At 30.2% G+C, this 16,619-nt stretch overlaps 2 protein-coding genes across 5 annotated transcripts; both read left to right on the forward strand.

The window, feature by feature from the left end:
* The first annotated feature begins 5,509 nt into the window (after positions 1 to 5,509).
* LOC127245295 (uncharacterized) lies at positions 5,510 to 8,639 on the forward strand. The gene is made up of 13 exons (XM_051266084.1): positions 5,510 to 5,626; positions 5,803 to 5,941; positions 6,049 to 6,306; positions 6,387 to 6,561; positions 6,662 to 6,723; positions 6,817 to 6,980; positions 7,072 to 7,169; positions 7,258 to 7,316; positions 7,389 to 7,523; positions 7,597 to 7,829; positions 7,915 to 8,065; positions 8,131 to 8,206; positions 8,288 to 8,639. Exons 1-13 carry the CDS (start codon positions 5,550 to 5,552, stop codon positions 8,551 to 8,553), a joined length of 1,893 nt encoding a protein of 630 aa, XP_051122041.1. The 5' UTR covers positions 5,510 to 5,549; the 3' UTR covers positions 8,554 to 8,639.
* An 843-nt stretch (positions 8,640 to 9,482) lies between these two features.
* On the forward strand, positions 9,483 to 13,431 carry LOC127245296 (probable alpha-galactosidase D). 4 transcript variants are annotated; one of them, XM_051266088.1, is made up of 13 exons: positions 9,483 to 9,810; positions 10,150 to 10,288; positions 10,389 to 10,646; positions 10,737 to 10,911; positions 11,010 to 11,071; positions 11,153 to 11,316; positions 11,419 to 11,516; positions 11,589 to 11,647; positions 11,718 to 11,852; positions 11,927 to 12,165; positions 12,713 to 12,869; positions 12,953 to 13,166; positions 13,282 to 13,431. In XM_051266088.1, the coding sequence occupies exons 1-13, from the start codon at positions 9,737 to 9,739 to the stop codon at positions 13,320 to 13,322; spliced, it is 1,815 nt and encodes a 604-aa protein (XP_051122045.1). In that variant the 5' UTR covers positions 9,483 to 9,736; the 3' UTR covers positions 13,323 to 13,431. The 4 variants fall into 4 exon arrangements, with proteins under 4 accessions (XP_051122045.1, XP_051122044.1, XP_051122042.1 ...); XM_051266087.1 differs by having other exon boundaries at positions 9,484 to 9,810; positions 10,115 to 10,288; positions 12,953 to 13,079; positions 13,167 to 13,431; XM_051266085.1 differs by having other exon boundaries at positions 9,484 to 9,810; positions 12,953 to 13,079; positions 13,167 to 13,431.
* Positions 13,432 to 16,619: the final 3,188 nt, after the last annotated feature.

A 16,619-nucleotide genomic window follows, 5' to 3' on the forward strand; every position in this document is an offset into this window, starting at 1 on the left:
TGCCGTACACATGTTTTAACGGGTGCGGAAGTCCCAATTTTCTTTTCAAAATTAGAATTTAGTTTTTTCAAATTTATTTTTAAATTTTAATTATTATATAAATAATTCAAAATTAAAAAAAAATATAAAATATTTTATTGTCTTATAATACTAATGGAGTAATATTTTTACTTAAGAAATATATATATACAAATATAAAATACTATGTTAGTATAATGACGCAAAAGTTAAATGTGACAAAGTTAAATGTGACTATTATAGACGGACCTAAGAAATATAATACTTCATCCACTTCGTTTCAATTGATATACTACATCGGTCAGCAAATTTATTCTCACTTTTTTTTACTAATTTTGACAAAGTCAATAAATCAATATTTAATTATTACTCTTTATTCAACACTTATTTACAACAAATAACACTAATTTTATTACATTTTCTCTCTTTGTTTACCTTAATTTCTAATTTAATTTTCAAAAATATATTCAACTACCTATTAAATTTTTCAATAAAATATTCATTTTTCTTAAATCCGGACCCAAGTGTGTTAATTTTAGTGAAAGGAGGGATGGAGTATTAGTTTGTAATATGATATTTAAAATAGTATTTAGTCATATAGTAATTTTATCATATTAGTTTATTTATTTATTTTATATGAGAAGTGTGATGATATTTTTAAAATAAAAATTAATACCGTGGTTGTGGTAAAAAATAAATTAAAAATACCTATTAGTATTGTTAATTAAAAAAATAATGGTATTTTGTACTAAGATATTATAAATTGAAAGTATATTTATTCTATTAGATAGTAATACAATACTAAATTAGGAAATGATATTTTTATACATAGTTTAAGTCTTATGTTTCATTAAAATATATACAATATAAATATTATTTCATAAAAAATAAAATTTGATATAATATAATTAAATAAAATAATATATTTTTATTTATTTATAATTAATATAAATTACTTTTTTCTAAATATGAAAAAATAAATATAAATAAAAATATTTATTTATTAAAAATAAATAAATATAAAAAATTTATGTTTGATTAAAAAGATATAAATAAAAGAATAAAGGGTGGGTTTGTTTTATGTTTTGGTTAGAAGAAATTCTTTTATATGAAATATTTTATAATTGTATAAATAATATAAAAATAATAAATATCCGACAATAGTAAATATAAATTGAAGGGGGCAAATTCTTTTATATGAAATATTTTAAAATTATATAAATAATATAAAAATAATAAATATAAATTAAAGGGGGCAAATTTAATACTCCTATAGTTGTATTATTTTTTGTATTTTTACATAAAAAAGGAAAAAAAAAAAAATTGGAATTTGGGGACAACTGACCCCAAGTCTCAATTTAGTTCTGCCCGCATGGGTACATGTGTAGTATATTAAGGATATGTTTCTATAGTCGAGTTTTTCAAAATTTTACTATTTGAATTCTACGTTTTTCGAAAAGAATATTTTTTTTTCTCATAAAAAATATCCATCAAATATTATTTTCATACGAAATTCAAATCAATTTTTTTTTTCAAACTCATCAAAAGAAACACACCCTTAATTTTTTTGAAAACATATTGAATATTTTTTGTTAAAAAAAATAAATCCATTGCGTAGTCTTATATACAAGATATTATAAATTTAATTAAATTTATTTATATTTGATAAATATATTTAATATTGATAAATCTATTAGAAAAATAAAAAGATAGTCAATTGTAACAAAACACAAAGAAAAAAAAATCAATTAAATGAGACGGAAAAAGTACTATCATAATAATTATTTTAAAATTATAAAATTTGTTCGGCATACATGAAAATTATTTTTTTTAAAAGTTAAAATAAATAATTAAATATTACTTAGGTAAATTCTAATTAAAAAATTAAACTCTAACCCGAATCAAATGTATTTAGGTATGATTTTAAATTTATTTTTAATACTCTTTCAATTCATATAAGGTATATTTGATTTTCAATACAAAAATTTAGATGGATAGTATCATTGACGGAACTAGCCCTAAAATTTAGGGAGAGCAAAATATCAATTCACTTTTTTTTATTTAATATTATTTTTTTCAATTTCTCCCAATGCAACTTAATAAACAAGAAAGAAAAAAAAAAGCTACAAATTAAATTTTTATAGAAATATTAAATTTTTTTTAATAAAACTCAATAATTTCTATTAAGAAAATTAAAATATAAAAGTATAAATCAACAAAGCTACCAAAAAAATTAATATTTTTTACACTATAATATAAAAATAAAAAATAAAAAAATAGGAAAGACAAAATAATAAAAAATACATAATTTTATTATTTCTTTCACTAAAAAAATCATATATTTTAGCGATTGGGGGTCAACTTTCCCGTAGCCTTTATGTAGTTCCGTCTTTTGATAGTATTAAATAGAATATTTAATAATTAAGTGATATAATAGAAGAAAATATATTATGTAATTTTAAAATAATAATATTTGTATAATATATTTTAAATTGTAAAAATATTTATTATGTTATATCGAAATACAATTACTAGGAAATGTTATTTTGAGATTGAGATGAATGAAAAATAACATTTTTTTTATTATGGAGATGAATAAAGCATATATTTAGTAGAGAGTTAATTATTTATTTATTTTAAAAATATTGGAGGATATATATGAGATAGTAATAATAATAATAATAATAATAATAATAATAATAATAAATACATATGAGACATAGGAAATATTATTTATTTCTTAATACAGTTACAATAAAATATACTTCTTCCGTCCAACAAGGATAATCAATTTGGTTATGGACCGTAATATTAGATCACTAAGTTATTAATAATAATTATGATATTATTTTATTATATTTTATATGAGTAGTGTTGTTGGTATTTTAAATATTTTTAAAATTATATATCAATTAAATATACTCAATGAATTTTATTTTTTAATATTATTTTGTAGATAATAAAATTTTATATAATACAAATAAATAAAAAATATATTTATTTTTAGTTAACTTAAAATTAATTTATAAAAAATAAAATATTATAAATATGTATAAAAATATTTGTTTATTTGTGAGATATAAAAATTAACGGGTTTTGAGTGGACTTATATATAAAAAGTTAAAATTTTAATAAGTTTATTTATATTTATTAAATATATTTAAAATAAATAAATTTATCAAAAATATAAATAAATAATCACAAACGAAAATGAAAAAATGATATATATATGACCGGGGGTTTGTTTATTTTTGATAAGTTTAGAAAATTTTTAATTTAGATTTAATATTAAAATAATATATGATAGATATTTTGTTAGAGAAAAAATTGTATTTTTTTCGAAAAACATATAGAGTGTGTTTGTTTGGGGATTGAATTTTAAATATACTATTCATTTTATTTTTTCCCCAAAAATATCAAATCAAATACCTATTTTTCATTTTTTATATTATATTAAAAATTAATTTTACATTCAAAACATTACATCAACACTTATTTATATCACATCATACAACTATTCAATTTCAAAATTTTTACTATTTAAATATCAACTGAAAATCCAAAATCCCAAACAAACACAACCATATTTTTAAAAATATTATTGTTTAACAAATAAACTGTATGACATTTATATGTATTTTTGGTGTAAAGAAACACACCTAATATATATATATATATATATTTTAAAAATATTATTACCTCCGTCCCATATACTGTGTCTGCTACACTGTAGACACGGTATTTTACGAGAGGTGTAATTAGTAGATAATTAAAAATGTATTTGTAAAAATAATTATTCTATAATATAAATAATTATAAATTAAAATTAAGATAACTAATTAAAAAATTTAAAATGAGATTAAAGTATATAATTATTTTCCAAAAAAAAAAAGTGACATGGTATGTGGGACGGACAGAAATTGCAACGTGAGACAGAGAAAGTATTGTTTAACAAATAAACTGTATGATATTTACATGTACAATTGTATTAATCTTACAATTTAACTCCCTCATTTGGAATGTTTGTTCTCTTACTACTCATAATTTATTTATTTATTTATAAAATATAATACTCCCTTCCTCCCAAAAGTAAGTATCAATCTGCTTTTTGTACGTAGTTTTAGAAATATTAGTATTATATTGGGATATAGTAAGAATGAAGTAGAAATGACGAAAATAACCTTATTAGTATGTGTGATATAAAGGTAATGACATTTGTGTAATATATTGTAAATTGTAAAGGTATTTATACTATTAGGTAGATAGTACCGTTACTAAAAAAAATAGATACTTTTTTATGAGACAGTCTAAAATGTAAAAAATAGATATTTTTGTTATGATACGGAAAAAGTACTATTTAATAGTAATATTATTTTTCCATCTCAACTGTTATGTTTATGCTATTGTAGACACAAATATAAAATTAGTAAAAAATTAAAAATATAATAATAAAAATGTATAATTTGTTCAAAAAATAATAATAATAATATGAGATATAGAACCTAAAAAAATAACAATTGTAAATACCACAATTGGGACAAAGTGAGTAGTATATATATATATATATAATCCTTTAAATTAAAAAAAATAACCAAACTATAGAAGCCAAAATCCGTAAATCAACCTGATTGTTTTTTTTTTTTTTTTCTTATATCTTGTGTTTGTATTGATTTTTTTAAGTACATATTTAATGCAATATTTTTAAATAAAAATAAATTATAAATAGTACTTTATTTACTTACATATTTATAAAAAGTAAAAGAATTAGCACATTTTATAATCAATAATAGTCTAAAATATTGGAATACTTTAAAAATAAGCAACTTCAAATAATTTTGTATGTGAAAAAATATATAAAGCCAATCATTATACAAGTGTTAAAATATTCGTACGTTTCTTTTGATAAGTTTGGTAAAATTTTGATTTGAGTTTGATATTAAAATAATATTTAATGAACTATTTTGTAAGAAAAAATATATTTTTTTTAGAAAAGCAGAGTTCAAATAGTAAAATTTGAACCATTTGGACATCATTTATTATAAATGTTTTCCTTTAAACATCCATATTCATTTTTTATTTGCTACATTATATTATTAACCTATCATATATTCAAATCACATCTAACATTTGCCTACAATATATCGAATATTTATTTTTATTTAATTTTTTTATTATTCTTTAAACTTTTCAAATCTTTAAAATAATTCAAAATTTAAATAAAGACATCCCAATGCCTGAAAATGGACACTAATAATGCCTATACTTAATGCTTACTAAACATTCGATACACAATCATTAAAGGAATCAAAAATTGGATAAAGCCATATCCAAAATTCATTATTTAGGTAAGTATTAATTAATTAATACCAAACCAAAACATGAGTTGCACAAACAAACAGATCGACACGTATAATACACACATACAAAATATATACATACAAATATATATATATATTATTCTAAGCAGTTCGAGAATCAAGAGTCACTCGCTTCTGTGCACCGTTCTTTCCTACCTCTCGCGAATTCTGCAAATGGCGATTCGGACAATGAGAGTATTCTATGCGAGCTCCCTGCTCCTCGTATCTCTGTCGATTCTAGCACCTCAGAGGTATAATTTTGTAATTTTGTTTTTGATTTCTTTAATAAGGAGTGAATGTTCTAAACCCTTTTTCAGAAATTGCACACGTGCTCAGAACCGGTGCTATTTTAGAGAAGGGCCGGGAGGAAATTCGACATTTGCAGATGTTGTAGTAACTTTTAATCTCTGGTGCATTTTTCTTGCAGCCGAGGAGGAACATTCCTCGCGCGAACGCCGCCGCGCGGTTGGAATTCCTACGATTCATTTTGCTGGACGGTTTCCGAACAAGAGTTCCTCGAGAATGCGCGCCTTGTGTCGCAGCGCCTCCGCCCGCTCGGATACGAGGTACTGTCAATTGCTTGATTCGAGTTCTCCGATGGTTTACGAGTCGCTGTAATTTCATTACACCAGAGGCTGCTGTTCGTGATTTTTATTTTATTTTTTGTCCGTAGTATGCTGTGGTGGATTATTTGTGGTATCGGAAGAAGGTTCCTGGGGCGAATGTCGATTCTCTAGGGTTTGATGTTATTGACGAATGGGGACGGGTGGTTCCCGACACGGCGAGGTGGCCGTCTTCCGGCAACGGGAAAGGCTTCGTCGACGTGGCGGCGAAAGTCCACAGTTTAGGTCTGAAATTTGGGATTCATATCATGAGAGGCATTAGCACGCAGGCGTACAATGCGAACACGCCGATCCTCGACGTCAACACGGTACTTTGGAGTTTGTTTTGATTGATGTTAATTTGTGTGTTTAATTCGTTAACTGATTTGAGGACATTGGAATGTCGTAGGGGAGACAATACGAGGAGAATGGTAAGAAATGGTTTGCTAAGGATGTAGGAGTTCCGGAGAAGCCTTGTGCGTGGATGAAGAACGGTTTCATGAGTGTCAACACTAAGTTAGGCGCGGGCCGCGCATTCCTCGAGTCGCTTCATCGGCAATATGCCGAATGGGGAATCGATTTCGGTATACTATTTCTTGACATTTATGTTATTTCATTAAATTTAGATTTTCGGGGACATTCATGTTGTTTGAATTTGTGGTTTACTTGCTTTTGTCGCGACAGTTAAACACGATTGTGTGTTTGGGGACGATTTCGATCCGGACGAGATAACATTTGTATCGGGAGTATGTTTGTTTCGCATCCTCTGCTTTTGCTTTTATTTTCCATCTCTCGAGTAATGCCGGTAATAATTATAATTGATGTAAGAATTCTTGCAGCTTATAAAGAAATCGGGTCGTCCCGTTGTCTATTCTTTATCGCCTGGAACGAGTGTAACGCCGGCGATGGCAAACAACGTAAGCAGTCTTGCCAACATGTATAGAATTACCGGAGACGATTGGGATAAATGGCCGGATGTCGCCGCGCATTTCGATATCACACGGTACTGTCGTTTTACTACAAGGGGTATCGTTTAATCCTCGCGGGATTTCTATATGTCGTGCGCTTATTACACTCTGTTTTGATATGTATAGCGATCTTGCGGGTGCGGGGAAGATCGGAGCTATAGGGCGCAGCGGGAAATCTTGGCCCGATTCAGACATGCTTCCGTTCGGATGGCTAACCGATCCTGGTAAGGAAAAAGACAATGGGAGTGTCTTACCGTTGACTCGTTTTTCTCGTTTTGTATATTGATGAGATTATGTTTTATTTGTTGTTAGGTTCAAACGACGGGCCTCATAGGAATTGTAATCTTACGCCGGATGAACAAAGGACTCAGGTGTTTGTCGATGGTTTAGTTCTTTTTAAGAAATGCCAGAGAATGTAATGAAGCGAGTTCTTTTTATTACAGATTACGTTGTGGGCGATGGCGAAGTCTCCCTTGATGTTTGGCGGAGACATGAGACGTCTCAACCAGGCAACATTTGATCTACTCAGTAACCCGACGATATTGAGGATCAACTCCAGGAGCAAAAACAATAAGGAGGTTTGTCTCTATCTTTCAGCGTCGGTAATATTTCACCCGAAATCCATTACAACTCTTGTCTCTTTCGTCGCAGTTTCCCTACATTTCGAGCAGAAAATTATTTGCCACGAGCGATGACGAAAAGACAAAGGATCAAACCGACGCTGCTCCTACCTTAGTTTTCACAAGCTGCCATGATGTCGAGGCGCGAGGCTGGTCGGTTAAATCCATCGATGACAACCTCGAACAAGTCTGTTGGGACAGGAAGCCGAAGGACGGCGACCACGAGCCCTTCTGTCTGTACAAAAGAGCGCCTCTCCTTACACTGTAATAAAATTTTTCGGACACATTCTCGTACATTTATAACTTAGCATGATCGAACTTATTGTTTTTATTACCGATACTAATGAAGGGACACAGATAAGCGCAATCACGACGGCAAAGTCCATCTACTAAAGATGAAGACATCGGAATCATGTCTCGACGCATCGCCAAATCAAAGGCCCACCGCGACGCAATCAAATCACGGCTCGTACTCGCCCTGCCGTTCGGACACCAATCAGGTAAACTGTTTTTGAACCCGACATTTTATTTTATTTTTTTTTAAAAAAACTGATCATCGATACAGATGTGGGAGGTGAACCGTAACGGCACTCTGAGGAACAGCTACTCCGGCCTCTGCGCATCGATGAAGAACGCTAACGGTAATAACTATAATAATTCTTGACATTATGACATCGAAATATAGCCGTTGCTCGTGGTTATTAATTCGAGCTTTCGTACAGACGCGGCGACTGGAGTTCGGGCGTGGATTGCGGACCTAGTGAAAGGGAGACGAGCGGTGTATCTTGCGTTGTTCAATTTGGACACGAACAGGGCTGAGATATCTGCGAAGATCCAGGACTTGGGGAAGGCGATTCCTGGGAGGAGATTCGGTTCTTGCAGAGCTCGTGAAGTGTGGAGTGGTAAGGACTTTGGAGATGTTAAGGATACAGTGTCTGCGACAGTGGAAAGCCATGGGACTGCGCTGTTCGAACTCTACTGTTCTTAGACGCTGACCATGCTTGAATTGCTGCTGGGGCCGTGTATTTGTCGTGTATTTTTACATTATTGATAACAATATTAATACATAAAAAATTTTGAACTTGAATTTTTTTTTTTTTTTTTTAATTAATAGTAAAAAATTATTAAAATATGAAAAAACATAAGTATATATATATATTTTTATGACATGAAAATCCGCATCTATAATGGCGCGAACTTTGCAGGCTCCGAGACCTGTTTCCCTAGAAAATATTAGAATTCAAAATTCGCTCTGCTAAAAAAATATTAGAATTCAAAATTCGCTCCGCTAAAAAATATTAGAATCTAAGATCCGTTCCACTCGACTTCAATTCGGCCCCAAGACCTTTTCCTCCCTGATTTGGATCAATTCAACAAATCCGTTTTTTAAAAAAATATATATAATTTTTTAAAAATAATTTAATACTTATAAAAGGTAGGCTCTAAAAAAGATTATAGTTCTAAAAAAAATAAGAACGGTAAAAAATTATAGTTCTAAAAAAAAAAAATTAGAAGAAACAAAAGCAAAAACAAATTTGATTTAGAATTAAAGTTCTATTTTACGATTGAATTTTTTAAATAAATAAAATAATATAATTTATATTATATAAAAATATAAATAAATTATAATAATTATTAGAATATCCGATTCCGAGTTGAATAAACAATTTTAGACCGAACCCGCCCCATTTAACATATTTATCCGCAATCGCTATCTGAAAATGCACAGCCTAATACCCTACCAATTAAGTTCTCCAGCGACACTAGGCGAACTAGTTTGATGTTCGATTTGAACGTATGACTTCAATATTGATTTTACACAGCAATAATAACCGTCAGAACGGCGTCGTTTTCGGTAGCTACGTCGTCGTCTCTTCCTAAACAAGTAAAGCTCAATCATGACTAACCGCTTCGCCATGGTCACGCCATTGTGCTAATGACGAAACACTCTCTGTAGTCCAATTTCTCCACTTTTAAAATACCAGCAGCTGTTTGAAAAAGAATTATCAAAGTCATGAATACACCCTTGATCGTATCGGGAAAAGGAAATTTACTTTCAATACGTAATATATCTATAGAATTCAGGCACCGATTTATCCGAGTATGTATGTGATTAGCCGCCAGAGCTCTTACTCACTTTACTGCATTATTTTGTCCTTGTTTCTGGAAGAATGATTCCGACTATGAGACCGCTGTATTTGGGGTTGCTCCTTTTCATATTCCTATCGATGCCTGCGCCTCAAAGGTAACTTACCTTCTTAATTCTCTTATCTTTCAGCTTACTGTTGGAATTCCTGTTTTGCTGCTTCGTTTCTCATAAATTGTTTGTAATCATGCCCGATTTGATTGGACTCTACCGTTTTTGAGCTCAATTTTGAAAAAAATAGAAGTAGCAATCTTAAATAAACAGTCTATCCTTTGTGATTGTTCAATCTTGGATTGTTAGGGTTTTTCTCTCCCGTGAGTATTTGGAGTTTAAATTATCACCGTACTCTTTGTTGTTGCAATAGAACATTCGGATGACGTTCTTATGCATTTTATTTGCTTAGATGTGTAATTGTTCATATGGGTGTATTAATGGTAGCCTGGGCGAAATGAGGCTTGCTACAACCCCGCCAAGAGGTTGGAATTCGTATGATTCATTTTGCTGGACAGTTTCTGAGGAAGAGTTTCTTCAGAATGCACAACTTGTGTCTCAGCGCCTCCGCCCTCTTGGATACGAGGTAACATCTATGAACTGCGTTGAATGTTGTTGAATTTGTTGCATTGGGTGTGTGCTCATGGTTGCTGATTGATCCAACTGATGTAATTTTCTTGGATTAGTATGTGGTGGTGGATTATCTGTGGTATAGGAAGAAAGTGGAAGGTGCCAACGTTGATTCTTTGGGGTTTGATGTCATTGATGAATGGGGAAGGGTTATTCCCGACCCAGGGAGGTGGCCGTCTTCCGGAAAAGGGAAAGGGTTCGCTAAAGTGGCGGAGGAAGTTCATGGTTTGGGCTTGAAGTTTGGGATTCATGTAATGAGAGGTATCAGCACTCAGGCGTATAATGCAAACACGCCTATCCTCGATGTCGCCACGGTAGTGCAATTAGACTATGACAATGGTGTTTGAAATTTTGTGTTTTATGGCTTAGAGATTGTTGAATTATTTGTATTGATTTATGTGTAGGGGAAACAATACGAGGAGAATGGGAGGAAGTGGTTCGCGAAAGACGTAGGAATCAAGGAGAGACCGTGTCCATGGATGAAAAATGGTTTTATGAGTGTTGACACCGAGTTGGGAGCCGGACGGGCGTTTTTGAGGTCGCTCTATCAGCAATATGCCGATTGGGGTGTTGATTTCGGTACTTCTAGCTGCTTCTAACTTTTGGTGCTGTTTCTTGGCGCCCCGAATACGTCGTGATTGTATACATTTTCTCATCCATTTGCTAAATGTTGACAGTTAAACATGACTGTGTATTTGGTGAGGATTTCCAGCCGGATGAGATAACATACGTTTCGAGTGTACGCGCGCCTCCTTCATACATGTTTCTTCTTTCTTGTCGCCTTTTAGTTATGCGAAGAACTGGATTGTGAGTGGTGCAGGTATTGAAGACATTCGATCGTGCAATCGTATATTCCTTATCGCCCGGAACAAGTGCAACACCAGCCATGGCGAGTAATGTAAGCAGTGCTGTCAACATGTACAGAATCACCGGTGATGATTGGGATAAATGGGAAGATGTTGCTTCACATTTTGATGTTTCTCGGTAGATTATATATTCGTAATGTTCTTTATTTTGGGGTATTATTTTACGCAATCTCAACTTCTTACCTTATGTTTTACATGTGTTTATTCCAACTGAGTTTAGGGACTTTGCTGCTGCGGGCAAGATTGGAGCAAACGGTTTGCGCGGCCTCTCGTGGCCGGACTTAGATATGCTTCCGTTAGGACAGCTAACTGATCCGGGTAAGGAGAGCAAATTCTTTCATCCTTAAAAATTGAAATATATTACATCCTGTTACGTCGATCTGTGGGTAGGTTCGAATGAAGGCCCTCATAGAAGATGTAGTCTTGGTCTGAATGAACAAAGAACTCAGGTATATATACGGTCAGTTTTTCTAACGGTACAAATGGTTGAATTCACGAGTGCTTAAAATGTTTCGACAGATGACATTATGGTCGATTGCAAAGTCGCCTCTGATGTTCGGTGGAGATATGAGGGATCTTGACGATGAAACTTTCGCCCTAATTACTAATCCCACGCTATTAGAGATAAACTCGTTCAGCGCCGACAATAAAGAGGTCCGGCCTTTTCCTTACAGTTTCATTTTTACATTTGAAGACTAATTCTTGTCTTAACAACTAATTGCTTGCAGTTTCCCTATATTTCGACAAGGCCATTGTCCGATTTAAAAAGATTCGATAATGTGATCAAGCAGCGACTAAGCTCCAAGTCCCTTACGCTAGGCCTCACAAGCTGCAATAACGTCGAGGCGAGAGGTTGGTCTGTTAAAGACATTGACGACGATCTTGAACAAGTCTGCTGGAAGGATTCGAGCAAGGGAAACCGCGACCCCTTTTGTTTTCACAAAAGAACTCCCCTTTTATCTTCTTCGTAAGTCTTTAATACTTGAACTAGTGTTCTAACTAGAGCTGTTAAACGAGGCGAACGAACTCGAGTATCGGTTGTTCGAGCTCGACTCGAACTTGTTAAGGGTACAGACTCGGCTCGAACTCGGCTCGTTAGGCTCAAATACAAGCTTGAGCTCAGCTCGCAAGTCTCAAACTCAGCTTGAGTTTGAGCTCGACTTGAATTTTATATATATTTTAATATATAAATTAAATGTATTTAATTTTATTTATAATTTTTAATAATAAAATATTTAAATTTTAATAATAAATATAAATTTTGATATAAAAAATGTATATTATCTTAATATATAAATAATATAGATATATTATCACTAATGAGCTCAATTGAGCTACTCGCGAGTCGAGCTTGGCTCGACTCGTTTATAAAAAAATAACTTTCGAGTTCGAGCTCGGCTCGTTTATCTCTATAAACGAGTCGTTTCGAGCTTGGCTCGTGTGCTACTCGATTTGTTTAACAGCTCTAGTTCTAACTAATGCTATCTAAGTTCGCGACATTTTTGCATTCTCAGAGCCGAAGACACGTATCAACGAAAATACAACAAAAAAATCCATCTCGTCGACACAAAGATGTCAGATTTCTGCCTCGGCGCTTCTCCAAATCGAAAGCTTGCTTCTAGAGAAATCGAAAGGGGTTCCATTTCACCGTGTCGAATGGACACCAATCAGGCAAATAACATTTAAATCTTCTTTCAATTTGAATGATTCATTTCTTTCATAGCCATTTGATCAAAAGGTCTCGACCGAAACAGATGTGGGAGCTGAACAACAACGGCACGTTAGAAAACAGCTATTCAGGCCTGTGCGCATACATGACGGATATCCAAACAGCCAAAGCGACGGGAACTCGCGCGTGGATCGCAACGGGAAGGAAAAAAGGTATGCACTGCTTGATGACACTGTTACATTCGGCGAACTTGCTCGGGTATCCCACATTGCAACTAACAGTCGAAATTCTCCGGCCAGGTGAGATCTTCGTCGCGTTTTTTAATCTGGACAGGAACAGGGCTGAATTACGGATGCAAATGTCCGATTTGGACAAGGCAATTCCTGGAAGAAAGTTGAACAATGGTTCTTGCAGATGCAGAGAAGTATGGAGCGGGAAAGACTATGGCAATTTAGGAGATACAGACACAGTTTCTGCAGAGGTGGAAAGCCATGGGACTGCACTTCTTCTTCTCCAATGCTGATTTCATCACATTATATATATATATATATATATATATACATAATACATCAAATATAAATTGATAATCGAAAATTACATATTGATATAAAACAATTAAATATATATAAACTTATATACAAACACTACACAAAATATTTGGTATAACATACAGTACATGCTAACAATTCCCATAACATTTGACACATTTTTTATTTGTGTTTTTTTTTTTTTTTTTTTTTTAACAATTAACACTTTTTTGGTAAAATTGATTAAATCAAAATATATTTAACATATAAAAATTAATTTAATTAACTATATAACATATAACATTAAATAATATATAACATTATAAGTCATATAGGATCTATTAAACTTTATTTTATTTTTATCTTTCGCCTCAAAAAATAAATTTTTTTTATCTATATTTAAAATTCTACTTTTTTATAAAATTATTTTATATTAATTATAAATAATTTTTTTTTACAAAAATATATCCATATTACATATATTTTTTATTGTGATAAATTTTTTTAAGTATTTAAATAAATATTCTAATTTTTAATCATATATATTAAATTTATTTTAAATTATCAATATTATTTTTTTAAGTACCGTGCTAGTAATAAAAATAATCAATTATCTTGTGGAGGAAGGGAATATATAAATTATTACTCCCTCCGTCCCAAGTCACTTTCCTTTTTTGAAAAATGATTACACACTTTAATTTTATTTTAAATTTTATTTTTTTTAATTTTAATTAAACTAATTAGTCATATTAATCTTAATTTATAATTATTTATATTATAGAATAATTATTTTTACTATTACATTTTTAATTATTTACTAATTACACGTGTCTACAGTGTAGCAGACACGGTATGTGGGACGGAGAGAGTAGTATATACTATCAAATTACATCATGATTACCTCAAATAGCAGGGACATTTCCACGAGTAAACAATTTTCAGCATATTACGATTTTGTCCATACTTTATTTTACTAAAAATAATGGAGTAATAATAGAAACAATATATATAAAAAGATATGCTCTAAATAGATATGAAGTCCAACTTTGAGTTCAAATTTAGCTCTTTTCCCCCTCAATAAAAAAAAATGAATGAATATTTTAAATGGGTTGGTTTGTATTTCACCAATGTTTTTAATTAAATACTATATTCATCCGGCTCTAAAGTTCCATTTATTTTTTACGTATTTATTTTTTAATATTAATTATTATATCAAAACATAGTTCAAATAAAAAAAAATGAAAAAAAAATATTTCTATTAGTTTTTTATAGTACTAGTAGAAGGACATTTGTAAAAAAATTTATATAAATATAAAAATATTTTTAATTTTAAGTACAATAATACAAAAGACAAATATGACTCTCACAAACGGACGTTAGAGTATTACATTTATATCAAATACTGATAATGAAAAATATTTATATTATTTATGTTGACATATGCACAAAACTTAGCCCCCGTTCAATTGTGATCATATTCTAATTACAACAATAGTCAAATTTGAGTTGTAGAGACATAGACATACGAAAACACACTTGAATTATTTTGTGTGAGCGATTCAAATATGAAATTGAGACATAAAAGTTGGATGAAATAAGTCAAAGTAATGTAGAAAAACACTTCATTCCATATCAATGCAAAAGAAAACTAACTGGGCTGATTTTTTGAGTTAATAAAATGGCAATATAATCATCCTTGGACAAATCAAATTGACCAGTAAATACATTTGAGAGACAACTTTTAGAAAGAGAAAATATACACTTGTGCTCTTAGATCTGTGAATTTTTATTGAATATATGTTTAACATTTTATTTCGATCGATGAATTGTCGGATAACAAAGTTATCGAAGATCCAATTGGAGGAGACGACCAACCCTAAACCTTCTTAATGGTTGTTGTCTGTACTTATTTGTGACAATCAGGACCTGTTTAGAAATAAATTGAAAGAATTTATGATTGTTTTTACTATGTAATTATGATTGATTATATTAGAATTATTCTTAAATTGGTATCAACAGACATACGTTGATTTATAATTGTATTGAGTTATCAAATATCCGTCTCATTTATTAATTTAGAGTTCAGTATTTATTTGGCTAACATAGTGTTAACTACACATTGGGATATTGGTCATTTCTTGGGGTTCCAATTAAATTTGATCGAACTACATTTTTTTAAAAAATAGGATTTTATATTATTCAATAAAAATAAAAAATCAGAAGTGTGTTTATTTGTAAAATTTTAATTTTGGGTTTAAATTTTAAATAGTACAATTTTTGAATTGAAATCATTGATTTGATATAATATGTATTGATGCGATCATTTTAAATGTAAAATTTAATTGTAATGTAATATAATAAATAAAAAATAGATATTTAATTTAATATTATTTTTTTTAAAAAAAAGTTAAGAAGAGTAAAATTAAAAATCAAATCCCACATGTAAGTACAATCTAAACAATTTTCAGTTTATTATTACAAGTGTGTTGTTTTGTGAGATTATTGAAAAATAAATATTTTATATAAAGTATAAAAAATTGTGTATAAAATATAAAAATAATGAATATAATATAATATATTGATTTTTTTAAAAAAACATGCGGAAAAAACTGAGAAAAAACAAAGCCTAAGTATTTGTACATACTTTATTTTACTAAAAAATAATGGCGTAATAATAGAAACATTATATAAAAAGCAAAATAAAAAATTTCCCTACACTGCAACTTGTGGCGCACGCACTTGTGTCCAATAGCACCACGACACGTCATTGGGGCTCAAAATATCTATAAAGGGAGAATCACTGTGGCCCAGTGAACCGCGTTCAAAATATATACATTGAGTATAAATATCGTGTTATTATTAAATACACACATTATTTATAGGTTGTGTTTGTATGGAGGATTGAATTGGATTTACACTATTAATTTAATTTTTTTTTTTTAAAAATATTGAATCAAATATTTATTTTTTATTTATATATTATATTAAAAATTAATTTTATATTCAAACCATCACGTCAACACTTATTTATATCCCATCATGCAACTATTCAAATTCAAAATTTTTTACTATTCAAATCTCTAACTCAAAATCCAAACTCCCAAACAAACACACCTAACAATAATTAAAATAATATCGTGCGTTCAAAATGCCTGCATTATTCTAGTTTATTTTATTTTATTTTTTAAATTTCAAATTTAAATTTGAAAAAAATATATGCCTGCA

The sequence above is a fragment of the Andrographis paniculata genome, unplaced genomic scaffold (genome assembly GCF_009805555.1).
Source record: "Andrographis paniculata isolate CXL003 unplaced genomic scaffold, ASM980555v1 Contig22END, whole genome shotgun sequence".
Classification (NCBI taxonomy): domain Eukaryota; kingdom Viridiplantae; phylum Streptophyta; class Magnoliopsida; order Lamiales; family Acanthaceae; genus Andrographis; species Andrographis paniculata.